Source organism: Trichoplusia ni, chromosome 1 (assembly GCF_003590095.1).
Source record: "Trichoplusia ni isolate ovarian cell line Hi5 chromosome 1, tn1, whole genome shotgun sequence".
NCBI classification, from domain to species: Eukaryota; Metazoa; Arthropoda; class Insecta; order Lepidoptera; family Noctuidae; genus Trichoplusia; species Trichoplusia ni.
Genome location: NC_039478.1, coordinates 23365822 through 23382288, shown reverse-complemented (window position 1 = coordinate 23382288; position 16467 = coordinate 23365822). Strand labels below are relative to the sequence as shown.

At 36.8% G+C, this 16467-nt stretch overlaps 1 protein-coding gene across 3 annotated transcripts in view; it reads left to right on the top strand.

Moving 5' to 3' along the window:
* Nucleotides 1-16467, top strand: part of LOC113499943 (roquin-1) — a 42315-nt gene that overhangs the window by 8727 nt on the left and 17121 nt on the right. For all 3 annotated transcript variants that reach the window (XM_026880560.1, XM_026880567.1, XM_026880552.1), the window contains exons 3-6: nucleotides 12677-12869; nucleotides 14400-14563; nucleotides 15116-15253; nucleotides 15918-16025. In XM_026880560.1, the coding sequence (XP_026736361.1) occupies nucleotides 12677-12869; nucleotides 14400-14563; nucleotides 15116-15253; nucleotides 15918-16025 (603 nt within the window). The remainder of the gene's footprint in view (nucleotides 1-12676; nucleotides 12870-14399; nucleotides 14564-15115; nucleotides 15254-15917; nucleotides 16026-16467) is intronic.

Here is a 16467-nt window from a genome sequence, read left to right as displayed (position 1 = left end):
AATATATACGTTGGCCGCCTTCAAGATGAACATCCAGATGAGTCACAGGTGGATATCTTTCGTGAATGTTGAAACTTAAGATCCGCCACACAGCTTCTGAAGAACTTATATATCTGCCTGACTGAAATCTTGTAACTTCATCATGTTCATTTCTCAAAGCAAATGTAGCTTGGTCACTGCCCTTATTAATATACTTACAAATATATTTTATTGACTCTACACTATTACACATTTCAACATTTATGTGAGCTTGAAATGCTCTGGACAACACAGGAGAATACGGAACGACCCACCTATTATCTAAAGTAACTTGTTGTCCAGACACTCGCTTTTCAACAGTAAAACCATCATTATCTCTTGAACGGCGACGATATAATGGGTATCCATCATGTCCTGTTACAGTGCCATCCACTAAGGCTTTTGGATATCTTTTAGTGCAACGACCGTCTTGCATGCAAGGAGAATTCCCGTTAAACGAACCACATGGACCATGTATCATATGAGTTTTAACAATGTCGTATAACACGGGATCTGCAATCGGACTTGGAATTTCAGCACTGATTAAACTGTCTACATCATTAGGTCGAACCTTATCTTTTAACCAAAGCAGGATATGTGCGTGAGGTAAGCCGCGTTTTTGCCATTCAATACTATACATATAACACAATACTTCTCCAAAAATTTTATCTTTGGTAAGTAGATCTATCATTGATTTTAATTTTAAATGAAAAACTCTTGCTATGATATCATGGCGGTCATGCGGTGCTTGACCCTCAAGAAGCTCCCGAGTAATTTCATCCCACTTAGGATTGGTAGTTACTGTAATAAATAAGTCGGGACGTCCAAAAAGCATCTTGAGTACGTTCGTGCATGTATCGTGGACCACCAGTAAAAGAAGAGGGCAAAATAACTAAACGACCCATATTCACCGTATCGTTATCTTGCTGCATGGCGTCGCGAAGGTGCACGTATTCTTCAACGCGCAGCTGCCTTTGATTAGATCGTATATAAACTAATCTTTCGGTTTCAATTTTTGCGTACATGTCTACAATAAACTGATTGAATAAGCCACGAAAACGTTGAAAGTATACAAACCTATTCCGTCTTACTTGCAAGTGGTAACAGTAAAATTGAAGGCATGAAATCTTTTTATTATAATTAGGTGCGCCTGTACGCGGATCAGTTTGGTATAAAGCAAAATTATAACCATCTTCCCCTCGACAGTATATCAAAGGATATTGCAAACTGTCGTAAGCCCTGTGGGTTTCATAAATACGTTGCAAACGATTATCTCTGGAACGGATAACGATATCACGCCTATCACATTCCTGGTCGACCAATACCACAGCAACTTCATTCGTGGATGGAGCATTATAACGCCCAGGGTGTTCCTGAGTTGGACGCCTATCGGCATTTATAACAATTTTATAATTGTTATCATCATCTCGAGGAAGAGCTTCTAATGCCGATTTAAAACTGCATACATACGAATTAACCTGATGCAACATGTTCTGAAGTTGTGATATGAGTTCAGTATTTAAATTCGGGAAATATTGATTTCTTATATTCGACTGTTCGTTGTAGTCGGATACAAAATATATTTGAAGAAACTTAGGTTGGTTTTCAGGCAAAAGGGATCCTATCAAATGGTAAACCTGACCTTGTATCTTAAAAGTAGGCATGAAATGACCTTCTGAGATTTGTTGAGCGCCAAAGGATGTCATTTGAAATGCACTATTATAAGTGCGAATATTATCTAAAAACTGTTTAGATTGTATATGTTCCCCTAAAAGTAGTGATTTCAAAGGTTCCGGTGGGTCTTCGAATGAAGGCAAATTTATTTTACCTGTAGAACAACAGAAACCAGCTGACTCCTTACTCCACTTTGAAGCATTACAAAAACGACATACCACGTTCATATCGCCTATTACAGAAGATGATCCATAATCAATTGTGAGGTTATAAGCAAACCCACTTTTATATTTGTCGGACCAAGCCACCGAATTTCTAGATTGATCTTCTATGTGTAAAAAAAATACACATTGAAATCTGTCTGCAGTAAGACGGGCCTCTCGCTGTTCGTCCGTTTCAAGAGACCGAATATTTTCGATTCTTAATCTTTCATTAGACAAACTTACTGATCGTTCTTGTCTCAAAGAATTATAATATTCGCGTACCGACTCTAGTCGTTGTTCATGCTCATGTGCGTCTTCGAGAGATCGAATAACATTATGGTGCACCCTATCATTTGTCAAACGGTCTTCATATTGAGTTAAAGTTTCAGATTCTCGAGATAAAATATGACGTTCGCGGTCAGCTGTGAGACGCAATTCCCTCTCAGTGTAGGTTTCTGACTCGCGAGACAATATATGACGTTCGCGGTCAGCTGTGAGACGCAATTCCCTCTCAGTGTAGGTTTCTGACTCGCGAGACAATGTATGCCGTTCGCGGTCAGCAGTGAGACGCAATTCTCGTTGTGACGCAGTTTCAGCATCTCGGGATAACACATGTTGTTCTCGGTCAATGGTAAGCCTCAGCTCTCGTTGAGAAGAGCTTTGAGACGCCCGTGATGTAGCTCGTCTCGCTCTGTCAGCTGCTAATCGCATCTCTCTCTCTGGAGAGCTTTCATTGGCTCGAGAGGTTGAGGCACTAACTCTCATAGAGTTTAACCGTTGTGCTCTTTCCTCTGCCGATTCTTGAGAACGCGCATTTCTCATCCTTTTAGCATCTCTCGAATTTCGAGATAAAGATGGTCGTTTTTTAGGTGGCATTGTGTATTTTTAATCGACGGTAACTGAAGCTACCTTACACTTACAATTATATATAGTTATTATGTAATAATTACGAAAATAAACTATTAATATAATAAAACACTACCAATTACGAAAATAAACTATTAATACAATTAAACACTACCAAAATAACTAATATAATAATAACGAAAATAAACTATTAATATAATTAAACACTACCAATTACGAAAATAAACTATTAATTTAATTAAACACTACCAATTACGAAAATAAACTATTAATTTAATTAAACACTACCAAATTACGAAAATAAACTATTAATACAATTAAACACTACCAAAATAAATAATATAAAAATTACGAAAATAAACTATTAATATAATTAAACACTACCAATTACGAAAATAAACTATTAATACAATTAAACACTACCAAAATAACTAATAGGTGTACCTACTACTAATACTATTAATCTAATACCTATTATATAAACTAACAACAAAACAATTCTAAAAATAAACTATTCAAAGACTAAAAGTCGTGCTGATAAGCACGGTTTGCAAATAACAATTATTGATTGTCAATAAGGTCGAACAGTCTGAACGTCTATTCGCATCAACAGCCAAATATTGTATGACGCTCGAGCGCGGACCCCCCGCCTTTTTACACCTCCCGCCACGACGCGCGTCGAGCGCGGCAACCGATACACGAAAATAATCCTTATAGCATGACTCTGTATTCACGCGCGATTTCTTATTATTTCATGTATAACTTTGGTGTTTCTACACCGATTTACATGATTCTTTTTTTATTGAATAGGTAATAATGTTAACTTTTTTAATTGGGGATGAGTGATAGTGTTGTAAACGTTAGAGTAGACAAATACAATCAGAAATCTCCGAATTGCTAAGCTATCGGGAGTTTCACGTGTTATTGTGAGTCAACCATAAAAGTTAGACATATGCTGTCGAGGAATATTTTTTATATAATTTTAGGGAGAATATTTCCGTCATACATGATTTCTATGTAGCTTTAACCTATAAGCCTGCACACGTGACGGAAGCTTAAAAAATGGAGTAACTTACCCCGTTTTCCCAATATTTCCCTTCACTGCTCTGCTCCTATTGGTCGTAGCGTAATGAAAAGTATACTATAACCTGCCCAAGAGTATGAAGAATAATTGTGCCAAATTTCGTTAAAATCCGTCGAGTAGTTTTTGTTTCTATAACGAATATACAGACAGACAGACAGACAGACAGACAGACAGACAGACAGACAAAAATTTTACTGATTGCATTTTTGGCATCAGTAGCGATCCCTAACCACCCCTTGATAGTTATTTTTTAAATATATTTTATGTACAGAATTGACCTCTCTACAGATTTATTATAAGTATAGATATATAGATAGATTATAAAATTGTACCCAAATCTTAGTATTTTAGAGTTGGCAAAAAACACTATATTATGTAGTTGTTCATAATCTTATCGAATCACTTTGTTTCTTATTAGGCTTTGTAATTGGATTTGGCGGTCGTTCGTTGAAGGGTTTCCAGCGTAGGCCATTATTTTATATTCGCTAAAATTCGATAGTACAGTTATATTTAACCCATCAAATAATTTTGAAAAAAATAATAATCATTTTGGATATTCAATGGTTTCGATCGAAAACAGAGATTTCCAAGGGATTTCAAACAATAAGTAAATGTAAACAGTCATCCATACCGAATAAACAAACGGGAAAAAACGTAAGTGGTAGGTTGTGCGAGATTCTCCGGGGTTTTTCCGAAAATGCTTACAAATGTGAGGTATCGGTTCTTGAGCACGTGCTGGAGTCCTGAAGCCGGGCCACGTGACCGCCGGCTCCGCCTCCCCGGTCACGGGGAGTAGGCTGCTAGCGAGAGCTCAGACAGCGCGTCGGCAGACCAGTCAATACCCACAGACCTGTACTATTCCCTCATCCGAAACTGAGCTCGCTTATTCCGATTGATTCGATTTATATTCACTATGTTTTTGCCGTGCACTTATTATATTGTATAATCGTTCCGACTCAAGGGCACTTTAAAAAGAAATCGATTTTAAAGTCGTCTTTCGTCACGCGATCCGATTGTTGATGAGGTTTACTGAATATAAACAAGAGACGAAATCACACGAGTGACTTGAAAGGTGCGTTTTGTGTTTTTTTCCGACGTTGTTTTACCAAACTGGGAAATTGAGTGAGTATAGCATCACTGAATTTGTTTTGCCTGCGTGTACTGTCCTACTTCTCAGAGATGTCTTTCTCGTCAGTTTTGATGTATTCTGCTTCACAGAATATCTCTACAGTAAAAATTATTGAACGATAATAATCTTAATCAGTAGATAAGATATGTCAGTCTAAATTGTAATTAATAAAATTTCTGTTTCGCAGCAAGTTTGCTGGACGATATACCTCGGAATCCCCTTACAGAACATGATGTTTTCTTGGTTATTAATTAATTTTACATAACACAAACTAATAATGGCATCATCATATAATATAGTTGATGGATTGGTTACGGAAAGTATGTATCGGTACATTAAAAATGCAAGTAGTTTATAAATACTTTCTATTGGTAGGTTGATTCTCACATTAATCGAAAAGCATTTTTTTCACCACCTCCGTGTGAGATGTGCTTTTTTATATGCCTAGTATTAATAAACAAGGATAGATGCACTGCATTTCATTCAGGACCAAATTTAATCTCCTTCGGAACAACTAATTGCATTAACATTATGTTTGAACATTTTTACTGGCAGAAAATACAGATAAAAGCTGCTGCGGATGTTATGTTGTAATTTTAATAGGGCACAATTAATATACGCATGATCTTTTCGATACTTTAACCATTTCAACTGCGGACGTACGCAAATCTTCTAAAAAGAGTATATTTTCATGCATTGATCAGATTTTCCACTGCTTCTCCGCTCCTATTGGTCGAAGCGTATTTATACATTAAGTAGTCCACAGCTTCCCTTGAGAAATGGAATAACCCAACCTTTTCAATACGATCCAGTAGCTCCTCAAGAGTGCATTGAACCCGACAATATACTCTGCATCTTGACAGCGTGGTCTTAGTTTTACGAACAAGAATGTTTCTGTATGCATAGGTATATAATATTATCTTTTGAGTAAGGAATTGATAGGTTTGCATTCAGGTAAGTATGTTGCAGTATGGCGCGAAAATCACAGTTGATTCATTTTTGTGAGCATACTCCATAATTGGCATCGGAGCGGAGGATCTATTGAGTCCAGCGCAGAATTGGGTCAGTGCAGCGTCTCAGCCGCTAGACTCAGTAACGTGTCAGTCAGCGTTTTGCACAGTCAAGGTGTTCAACACGTCTGGTGCCGGCGACTCCCGAGATTTTTTAATAGTGCTCTTATTTGATTCAGTGCAGCGCAATTTAGTAATTTCCTGTCGACGAACTGCAATGGACGTTTGTACGTATCTATTGCTTTCAGGCAATAACGTGACAATAAACAGACTCGTCGTCGAGAACGAACGTGACACCAGATAACATAGGCCCTAGGCCTGCCGTGTTTGCTCAGTGCTTTGTAGTTAGCGTGCTTTGTTCACCAGAAGACATGCTGTATCTAAAATCAAGCCTCGAAGTACGTAGATATCGAAACGAAAACCTCTATTGTCTTTGACATTTCCTTAATGCATGCACTTGTTTACCTACCTGTCTTGCTTGGGTTTATCGGAGATTTTTCGAAACGGTTATTCAAAATGTTATCTAAACTTGAAGTCTAATTTTAACAAGTTTACCTGAAAGTCTAAATTCTAAACTATTAATCGAATCCTTAAATTTAGACTTTCATATGATAACTTCATTACTAAGAAACCCTATATAAACGAATATTATTGGAGATTTAAAAAAAAGTCATTTTACGCAAACCCAGGAAAACTCTCTAATATGTCAATCTCAGCTAAATTTCCCCTTTGACTACATTATTACTCAATCGACAAGTTGTGATCGGAACTTACTACCTTGTATAAGCCGGTAAACTGAGCCAAAATGTGCGTCACTTATTTACGTTCGTTCGCTGTAGGTTATGTTATGTTTACGACCGCGACGGAGCGTCCACGTAGGTCTGTGTCATGGCTAACTCCTGGGGACATGCCCGCAAATGTATAGGTGTTAGGTAGGAAACAATAACAACATATTGCTGACCCTAACGGCACGTGTACGTCAATCATGTTGTATAGAGCATTCATGACAAGATTTGTTTTGTAGATTATATCTCAGTATGGAAAATATAGAAAATGATCTCAAAGGAACATAACATCGGGATAAAAAGTATCCTATGTGTTAATTCTGATTATAAACTGAACCGCATTTCGCCTACATGCGTTCAGTGGTTTTTGCGTGAAAGAGGAACAAATATCCATACATATAAACTTTCGCGTTTATAATACTTACTAGCTGTTGCCCGCGACTTCATCCGCGTGGTTAAAAGATATAAGTTAGGAATTTATGAACGAAAACCCTCGAACAGGAATATTTTTCCCCGTTTTTGCTACATTTTCAAACAAACTCTTCAGCTTTATATATTAGTATAGATTAGTATTACTACTGTCCCAGCGAACTTCGTACCAACCGACAGTCGATGATAAAAATGCAGACAAAAATAAAATAAAAAGGGGACAAGTGCGAGTTGAACTCGCGTGAAGAGGGTTCCGTACTATGTTACCTATCATGTTTTTGGAGTTAAAAAATATGTTCTCCCACACATTCCACCTGCAAATGTAAGTTGGTACGCACAATATTGAGTGATTTACCATGTTATTTTAATATCATGGACTTCTTATAGGTTTTCCTATAATCTATAAGGAGAAAACTAATTTCTGTATTTTTTTCAAAATTTTAGGTTCAGTAGTTTCGGAGATAAGGTCATTTTGGTCAATTTTCGTCAATTTTCTTGAATAACTTGGAAACTATTTATTTTAAAATTACAAAAAAATACATTTAAGATCTTCTCAACAAGACCTTTCATTTGATATGCCACACGATGCAGTTTTCACAATTTTTTTTTTAATTTTCCCCTTCCCCCCCAAATATGAGCCCCCATATACAGATTTCATCTGCTCACGTCACACCTCTGTGTTTGGGTCACAGGAATTGATATGTGTACCAAATTTCAACTTAATCGGTCTAATAGATTCGGAGATGACTGTAAGCGACGGACGGACAGCCACACGAGTGATCCTATAAGGGTTCCGTTTTTGTATTCAGACGTACATAACCCTAAAAATGAGGTACTTAAGTCAATCTTTTCCGCAAGATCGATATTCCGATACGATCCTCATTCACTACTTCCACCTGCTCTTCTGGTGACTTATGACTACGAAACTTTTTAAACATTTTCTCTTTATACCTACGCCCCATTTGCTATAATTACCTGCTCTCCTGGTACCAACTTACTGCTCGGGAACGTTACTGGACGCAACAACCAAAGTGTCTTCCTTAAATTTTAAATATAAATTTTCCTCGCATTTCTTCCCTATTTGATGTTAGGAACCTTCATTACTTAGACTTTGTTGAGTGCATGTGATTTAAGAATTTTGTTGAATAGCAGTAAGGTTCAAATTGGTGGGGAAAATAAAATTTGCTGTTTTAGGGACTTCCCGGCATTTTTTCTTCATGAGACTTCTTCGAACTATAATACACCCAAAAATATGGTAAAATCTGGATAAACGGATTAATTTTGTCTATATGGACTAAGTAGCTATGATAAACTCCTTCACGTATATGTTTTTATTTACTTTCAACTGTTTCTTTCGGCGTAATCAAATCACGCGAATTAAATTTCATCCCCTTCTAGATTACCAAATGTTATAAAATTTCACTTTGCAATATGATAATGACTGGTTATTTTGATGCTGGAGCTGGAAAGTGGCCATACCGAGCTCCGTAACGAAATAATACAATCCCATTGAATTGGGGCGTTTTTGATTCTGATTGACCTGTACTTTCGTTACAAGGAAATGAAGCAAGCTCAAAGAGGTTAATTTTTATATAATGTTTTCACATTTTATTCCCATCGCAGTAGTATTTGGTCGCAATGTGCTTACAGGTGTCTGATATTCTGACAAGTACACAACTGACTTCCATAACTACCTACTAATATAAAAAACATTTTATAATTTCCTTATCAAAGAAATCTTCGGGATGATATCTATCATGCTTATAGCTTTCATTTTTTTTTCATTTTGATTACATTAAATTATTAAAAAAATATATACATGGTGATTTTTTAGTCGTCTTACAAAAGCAGCCCAGTTCATGTATCCGACGTAAAATACCCTAGGCGCGATTATTATTTTTTTATCATCAACTAAGATAATAAGTACGAAGAAAATTAAACAAGAGAAATCTCAAATGTTCTCTTAAAAATGATAAAATTGCCGCCGCCCGCGCCCCTCACCATTATTACAAGGCTCGGACCGCACTCGCAACAGAGCTGTGTTTCTAAAAAACTACGAATTGCAAGAAAAATATTAAGTAAAAATTGCATTTAATTTTTTTTCAATCTCATAAATACCTATTTTTTATCATGAACGTGTTCTAGTCATTGGATACATGAACTGGGCTGCTTTTGTAAGACGACTAAAAAATCACGGTGTATATGAAAAATATATAACCTAGACCGTATTACTATCCTATATTAAACCTCCGCTGTCTAATCGTCTGCCACCATGCTAACTAGCTAACTATTATTTTTTTACAAATAACGTGTTTCTGGGGCTTTCATAGATACACGAAGATTTTTTGTCCATCACCAATATTAGTACGGCACCTTCGCATTCGATTCTGCTTCGTATTAGGTTTGCGATAAGCATTTCTATGGCTTCTTTTATAGTTAAAATTAGAGAAACACGTGTTTAAAAGTTCTGTGGAAAGTTTCCATGAGTTCATTTAAAGTTTCTAAAAGTGAGTAGTACTTTAAGTGAGAACTATAAGTATAATAAAGAATTTAGTTTTTTTTTTGTAAGGATTGAAACAGTTCCAGAAACTACACGGAAAAGCAATTTAGTAAACATTTTAGTTACATTTAAGTGTTGCGTCAAATTGAATCATAGTTGCAACATACGAAACGACGCTCCATAAATAAAATATAGTTTTACTTAAAAAATATTGATTGATATTAAAAACTTGGATTCTTGTCTTGGAAAATTTGGATTCTTCTCGATAATAATATTCTAGTGATACCTAACTTATACATAATAGTTAAACTTTTAAAACTGAACCGAATTCAATAGTTTGAACAAAACCATTTCATAACTTTTTACAGTATATACAACGCCTAATGTAAAGCATGGATGTTTTGAAATCGAACCTAAATTACCGGAAATATCTCGTATCCAACAAAATAGAAATTAAAAAAAAGCCTGATTATCAAATTACTAAGAATAACTAACTATGATCAATTTTCGTAGCAAATGGAAAAAATAACAATTATTCCAACCAAGCTATATTAAAAAATAAATAACCTTTTTATTAATCTTTAGTGCAGGCTTGAATTGAAACTAATATCACAGAGACAGTAACTCACAATTCAGTTTAAAATATAGAATTAAAGCATACATCAGACGCAGTCTCGTTCATTTGAATCCCCTCGCTTGGGGTTGAGTTGCATGTAGGTATGCTTATCTGTTTGTACTGGTCAGACAGAGGGGTAGGCAGGGGTGGTCTAGGCAATCGCTATTGATTTTTGAACCCCAAAATTATCGTCTAGCCTAGTGATATTGAAACTTTAAAATGGTTTTTGATTCATTTATTGCTTCATAGATTACTGTTACAAAATTGGTTTGTTTAAACAATAATTATGGAAGCTTATATTTGTAGAATGCTCTAGAATGATTGAGCATTTATCTGATTTCAAGCAAATATGTTTCTACTTAAAAAATTCTAAAATGTTCATTATCCGTAGAAATCCAGTCTTGTTAATTATTCTGCTCTTTAGTACCAAAGTCACTTGACATTGTATAGGTTTCGTTGAAAACATTCCGTTCAAACTTCTATCATAGTTTTAATTAAGTTTAGTCGTATTAAAAGTTCGTCAGCTTGGAAACTGTGACGTTGTTTGTCTGCTTATTAAGCGTAGTTTCGCGTCGTAATTAATAATGTTTTCTTCAGTAAAAGCGTTATTGATAAACTTGATTTTATTTTTGGTACTAACTGATCTGTTTTAGTGTTTGTTCGAATGTTAAGTGCGCAGTTTAGCATAACACAACATGTAATCCGAAGCATGGCAATTAGTAGACTTAAGTGAATCTACGTCTCGTGTATCTGTAGCGTCTGTAGCACCGTCTACTTGTTTTGATTGAAATACAAATATTTGAATATGAAGGCAGACGTTTTGATGTACAAGGGGTCGTTATTTAGGGATCACCTGTCCCTTCCCCTAATTAGGTGTCTGGCGCGTGACTCTTATTCAGTTTAGCATTGAGCCGTCTCATAGCAACATCTCGCTTTGTTGCGTTGCAATTACTCACACATACGTGGTCTGTGCGATGTCTGGAACATCCTGCTAATTGTATACTAGAAATGTTTGTGAGGGTGGATAGTTGTTTGTTAATTATCTATCGCAAAATAATCTGTACGGAGTTAGTTACAAATTCGACTGAATTTCGAATAAGATCTCTTTCTTCCAACGGGACTTTTTGATGAATAACTTCCTTAAAGTTCTATAGCAAGACTGACTTCGCGAAAATAAAGAGACTTCTTTGATTCCCAGATGTCCATATACTATATTATTATTGTGTTAGTAGAAAATAATTAATTCATAAACATGTCTTGGTAACATGGAAAGAAGTATCTAAAGAAAAATATTTTTTGCTGCAAATCCCGCTTAATCTATAACTTTTTCTAACAAAAACCCTTTTTCATCTCGAGCCCATGAGGCTGAGAGCGAAGCGAGTAAACCCGCGCGACGCTGCTAGTATTTAGTAATCCCTATACACCGGTATCGGTAGCGATTACATTTGATGCGTCGCAGGGGTGGCGATGTTTATAGAATGGGCGCAGATCCAAGTGATGACCTTGACCACTGCCCTCGTACGGAGAAATTTTAATAACAAATCGTCGCTACTCGTTTTATACGAACTAAGTTTTTGTGAAGTATACCTAGATTATACGTATGCCCGTTTCGTTTATGTACCTTCCGTTTAGTGTGACGCAGTAAATTAATAATGTCAGTATTTTGATAATGCTTTTCCTACTTTCAGTCGAAATGACTGAGCCTGTAGGAATTGGAAACCAGAAACTGGAAATTGTATCATTTGTAATTTAGTTCTGGATAATTCTCGGAGATTTCCAAAGGAAGAAAGAGGTCTTTTCGAAATCTTATTGTCATAAGTTCCGGGTTTGCTTAAAAATCACATGAAAATAAGATTCGAGCATGCGAAAAAAACGCAAAAACGTAAGACTTCCTTAAAGTTACTGTCAAATTATGTAGACCTGATAATAATTATGTTAATTGAGGCAAAAGATAAAAAAGGGGCTTATAAGTTTGACGTGACTGTCAGTCTGTCTGTGTGTAACATAGCTCCCGATTAAGCGATTTCAGTTTAGTTTGTTTTGTATTGGAAATCTTGCACGGATACGAACACGTGAAAATCCATGAAAATCCGTACACGATGATATTTGTCAAGTAAACACATCAGTACAATACCGGAATCTGCTGAGCAGTACAGAGACTCTAGACTATTTGATTTTCCAAGCGCTAACGCTAACGAATCGCTTAAACTTAGGGAATAGACAACTCAAAGTCGTGTTTCTTGTCGAGAAACATTGCTATACTCCAACATTTGAAGGCTGCCATTTAATTCCATGTAGTATTATAAAGAAAAGCTATTAGCTTAATAAGGCTGCAGGAGTAACGTATCTTCTTCCCCCCAGGCATTAATCCAGGTGGAGCCGGAGGAGCTGGTGGTGAACACCGCGCTGCTGCAGCTCGCGGGGTACACGCCGCCCGCGCAGCCCTACCACCCGCCCTCCATCCAGGCGCTGCCCGAGCACGACAAGCAGGCCTACGACTGCATCATCAAGTGCATGGAACATCTCGCTGTTTACCTCAAGTATTGTGGCAATGGTGAGCCTAATAATTACTACCATTCACTGTTCCCTATTTGTTTCCGTTTCTAGGTTTACCGAATACTAAAGAATACTTTTAAAAGAAAATTTTAAATAGGAATCATCGTAGACTTTGTTACTATAATTTATAATTATTACTAGCTTTGCCCCGCGGTTTCACCCGCGTGAATACTTAGGTCCCGTTCCCGGTGCTTTTGTATTATTAGGGGCGCAGAAGGATCCAACAATATGGTGGTTAAGTATTCTTAGATTTACTAGTTTCCGCTCAATTTTTTTTTTTTCGTAAGCTTCTTCTCTTGACAAATATAACAAGAATGATTTAGCGAAATCAGTCCAGCCGTTCTCGCGTGATGCCGTGAACAAGGGGAAAAGGGATTTATTTTTATATATATACATTTGAGTAGTTATAACTCTTGAAGTTAAAAAGCTAATAAATTGACAGATTGGAAATAATTTTAAAGTTAATTCCGTGATACCACCTAGTTTTTATGACTGATTATTCTTTTTAACCTCAAAAACCAGAACTAAGTATAGCTCCTACTTGTATGTGAATGTTTATTAACTTAATGACTGTCCTCGATTGACAAGGGCTTATCCCTAATAATATTATAAATGCGAAAGTAACTCTGTCTGTCTGTCTGTCTGTTACGCTTTCACGTGTAAACCACTGAACTCATTTTAATGAAATTTGGTACAGAGATAGAGTTGACCTTGAGAAAGAACATAGGATATTTTTATGAATTATTTTTGAAGAGTTTTCTTGGAAACGTGATATAACCGACCTCGACGCGGGCGAAGCCGCGGGCGAAAAGCTAGTTCGTAATAAAACCTAGCGGTGAATACATTGTGTTGTACATGTTATTAAGTTTTATATTTATATGGTTTCAAAAAAGTTTCATTAGTTATAAGTTCGCGTTAGCAACAATAACTGTGTACCGTGCCACGTGTATTTATTCCTGCCTAGTTTTCGACACGGCAGTTTTTAGAAGTTTGGAATTTAACGCGACTATATTGGGACATGAAAGTTTAAGTTTTACCGAAATTTCGAGGTTTCTCAAACAGAACGAGTTCTTATCTACGTAGTTTAAAAAACGTCAGTAATTGACACGTGTTTAACGGCTTTAAATTTGTACTTCTTTAATTGGTACAGCTTTGCTTACGGATTTCGCATCGCGTAGCAACCGCCCTTTTTATAAATGTTTTCAATGCATGTGTGTGGGTTTATTATGTCAAAAATTCTGAGGTCTAAACTGAATTTGACGCAATGTCGTTATCGGTCCAATTGCTGTTGTTGCTATGTGGAAACATTTCACAATTTAAGGGAGAGTACGTTGTTTTTTATCTGATTGCGTTCGTTAATTTCGACTTACAGAACACGCACGAATATACAACTTATATGTCAATTAATTTAGAGTTTTCCTTTGGTCTCTTTTCGTCTTTATCATTTTAAGGTTCCTTAAGCGAAACAAAGATACACATTTTCTGTTTGCTTCTCAATTACTTATATTATTTTTATGTGTGTGTTTAGTTAACAACATAATGGCCAGCACGCGCCTGTCCCGGCCCATGCAGCGCAAGCTGGTGATGCTGCTGCAGTGCGTCATGACGGACGAGGAGGGGCGCGGGCGGGCGGCGAGGGCGGCGCGCTCACTCGGCGAGCGGACCGTCACCGAGCTCATACTGCAGCACCAGGTATGCACAACATCCAGCCGAGGTCCTCTGTGCGCGATCATTTGTGGCATCCACTAATGCTTGTTCTGAGTCTGGGTTTTTGTATGCGTGTGATAACCCCCTCCACACAAGGATTAAAATCCTTATTGATTGAGTCGTTTTTAAAAACAAAAGAAAACAAAGAAAGAGTCACGTAGAGCGTGCGCTAGCGATCTCTTAGTTCTGACACAGACAGTTGAAGGATGTTTTTAATCGATGCGTGGCGTTTCAATCTAGGAAAAAACACATAATGTGTCATTCACTTCTTTTAGTACAAAGCGTATGTACTAAAAGAAGTGAATGACATATCAGCTCCTCAGCTCAGCAGAGTGTGGTCAGCAACAAAGCTATGACCATTATTAGATTGTTGGTATTGGAACTTGGACACAAATCAGTTCTTGAGGACAGACCTACTGTCGTCTGATTTTCAACTCTGTGCGTTTCAACATTCCGACCATTTTTGATTCCTCTTCACTCCAGAAAATTTAAAAAGCTTTGCAATAGTGATCTAATAAAGATGTTATTTACTTGTAGAACCCACAGCAATTGAGCGCGAACCTGTGGGCGGCGGTGCGGGCGCGCGGGTGTCAGTTCCTGGGGCCGGCGATGCAGGAGGAAGTCCTGAAGCTAGTCCTGCTAGCGCTAGAAGACGGATCCGCATTGTCTAGAAAGGTAAGGCAATACACGAGACAAACCATACTGTTGTCTACATTATACCCACCATGTTTATTTATTTCTTTATTATTGGATCTCCAACAAAGAATACACAAAAACACATTTATAAACAAGAAATAGTGTACATTTGAGTTGTGCTCTCTCAATTACAGAAGATCACAGCATTCATATTTTAGACATCTAGGTGAAAAAGCTTAACTTATAATAATAAAAATATTATTATTATATATGTTTAAAAAAATAGGACCTAATGTAGGTTTTACTTCACATCGTGGCGACCAGTAATGAAATTCTTTTGCCATTATTTATGGTGTCTATTATTTTCTGTAAGGTTCCTTTTATTATAATGCCGTTCAAATTTGAATCTTGAAAAAGCGCTACAGTGGCGCCATTACGTGTCGTGGCGTTAAGACTATATGATAAGATCCAATGGCGCCTCCTGACGCCTCTACTCTAAAAGCCTTTTCAATTTTCCTGTTGATTTAGAGATGACCGATTAAAGCGACCGTTTAGTGCAATTGACTGTGGGAAACTTTGTTGACCAATCACACCGCTGCACCGTGACGTAGTGTCACAAGTGACTAATAGTTTTTAAGTTTCCTTTTCATTAAAGTTTTCGTATTTTAATAATTTGTTGATATAATATGTTTTTCTGTTCCAGGTGTTAGTGATGTTTGTTGTCCAAAGACTGGAGCCTCATTTTCCGCAGGCTTCTAAAACTAGCATAGGCCACGTCGTCCAGCTCCTATACAGAGCTTCTTGTTTTAAGGTAACTATTATATCAATCAAACTTTAAGTTGAAAGAAGAAAAGTTAAGTCTTTTCAACTATGCTTGACCATAATTTGGTGGAATATTTAAAGCCTGATATGGCTAAATGCATATTTGTGCTAAATAAAATATGTGCTACCAGAAGTTCAGTTCATAAATTCTCATATTTCGAAATGTTGTTAATTTTCTTGCTTAATAGGTACTAAAATTAATTACGATAAGTTAATAGTGAGTGACTTTGACTTGTTCGACTGCATTTACGTGGTTTGATTTAGCACCCTTTGAACCACACACGCACGATGCGAGATATTACTGTCGAGTCTAGTCCTTATTTAAATAACTTTGTCCCGAGCATCTGGTGTTTATTCGTCGGCTTTGCAAACTCGTCCACGTCCGGACACATTCACCTTTTTGCCAAGCAAAATAAACCCTTACATCCTTA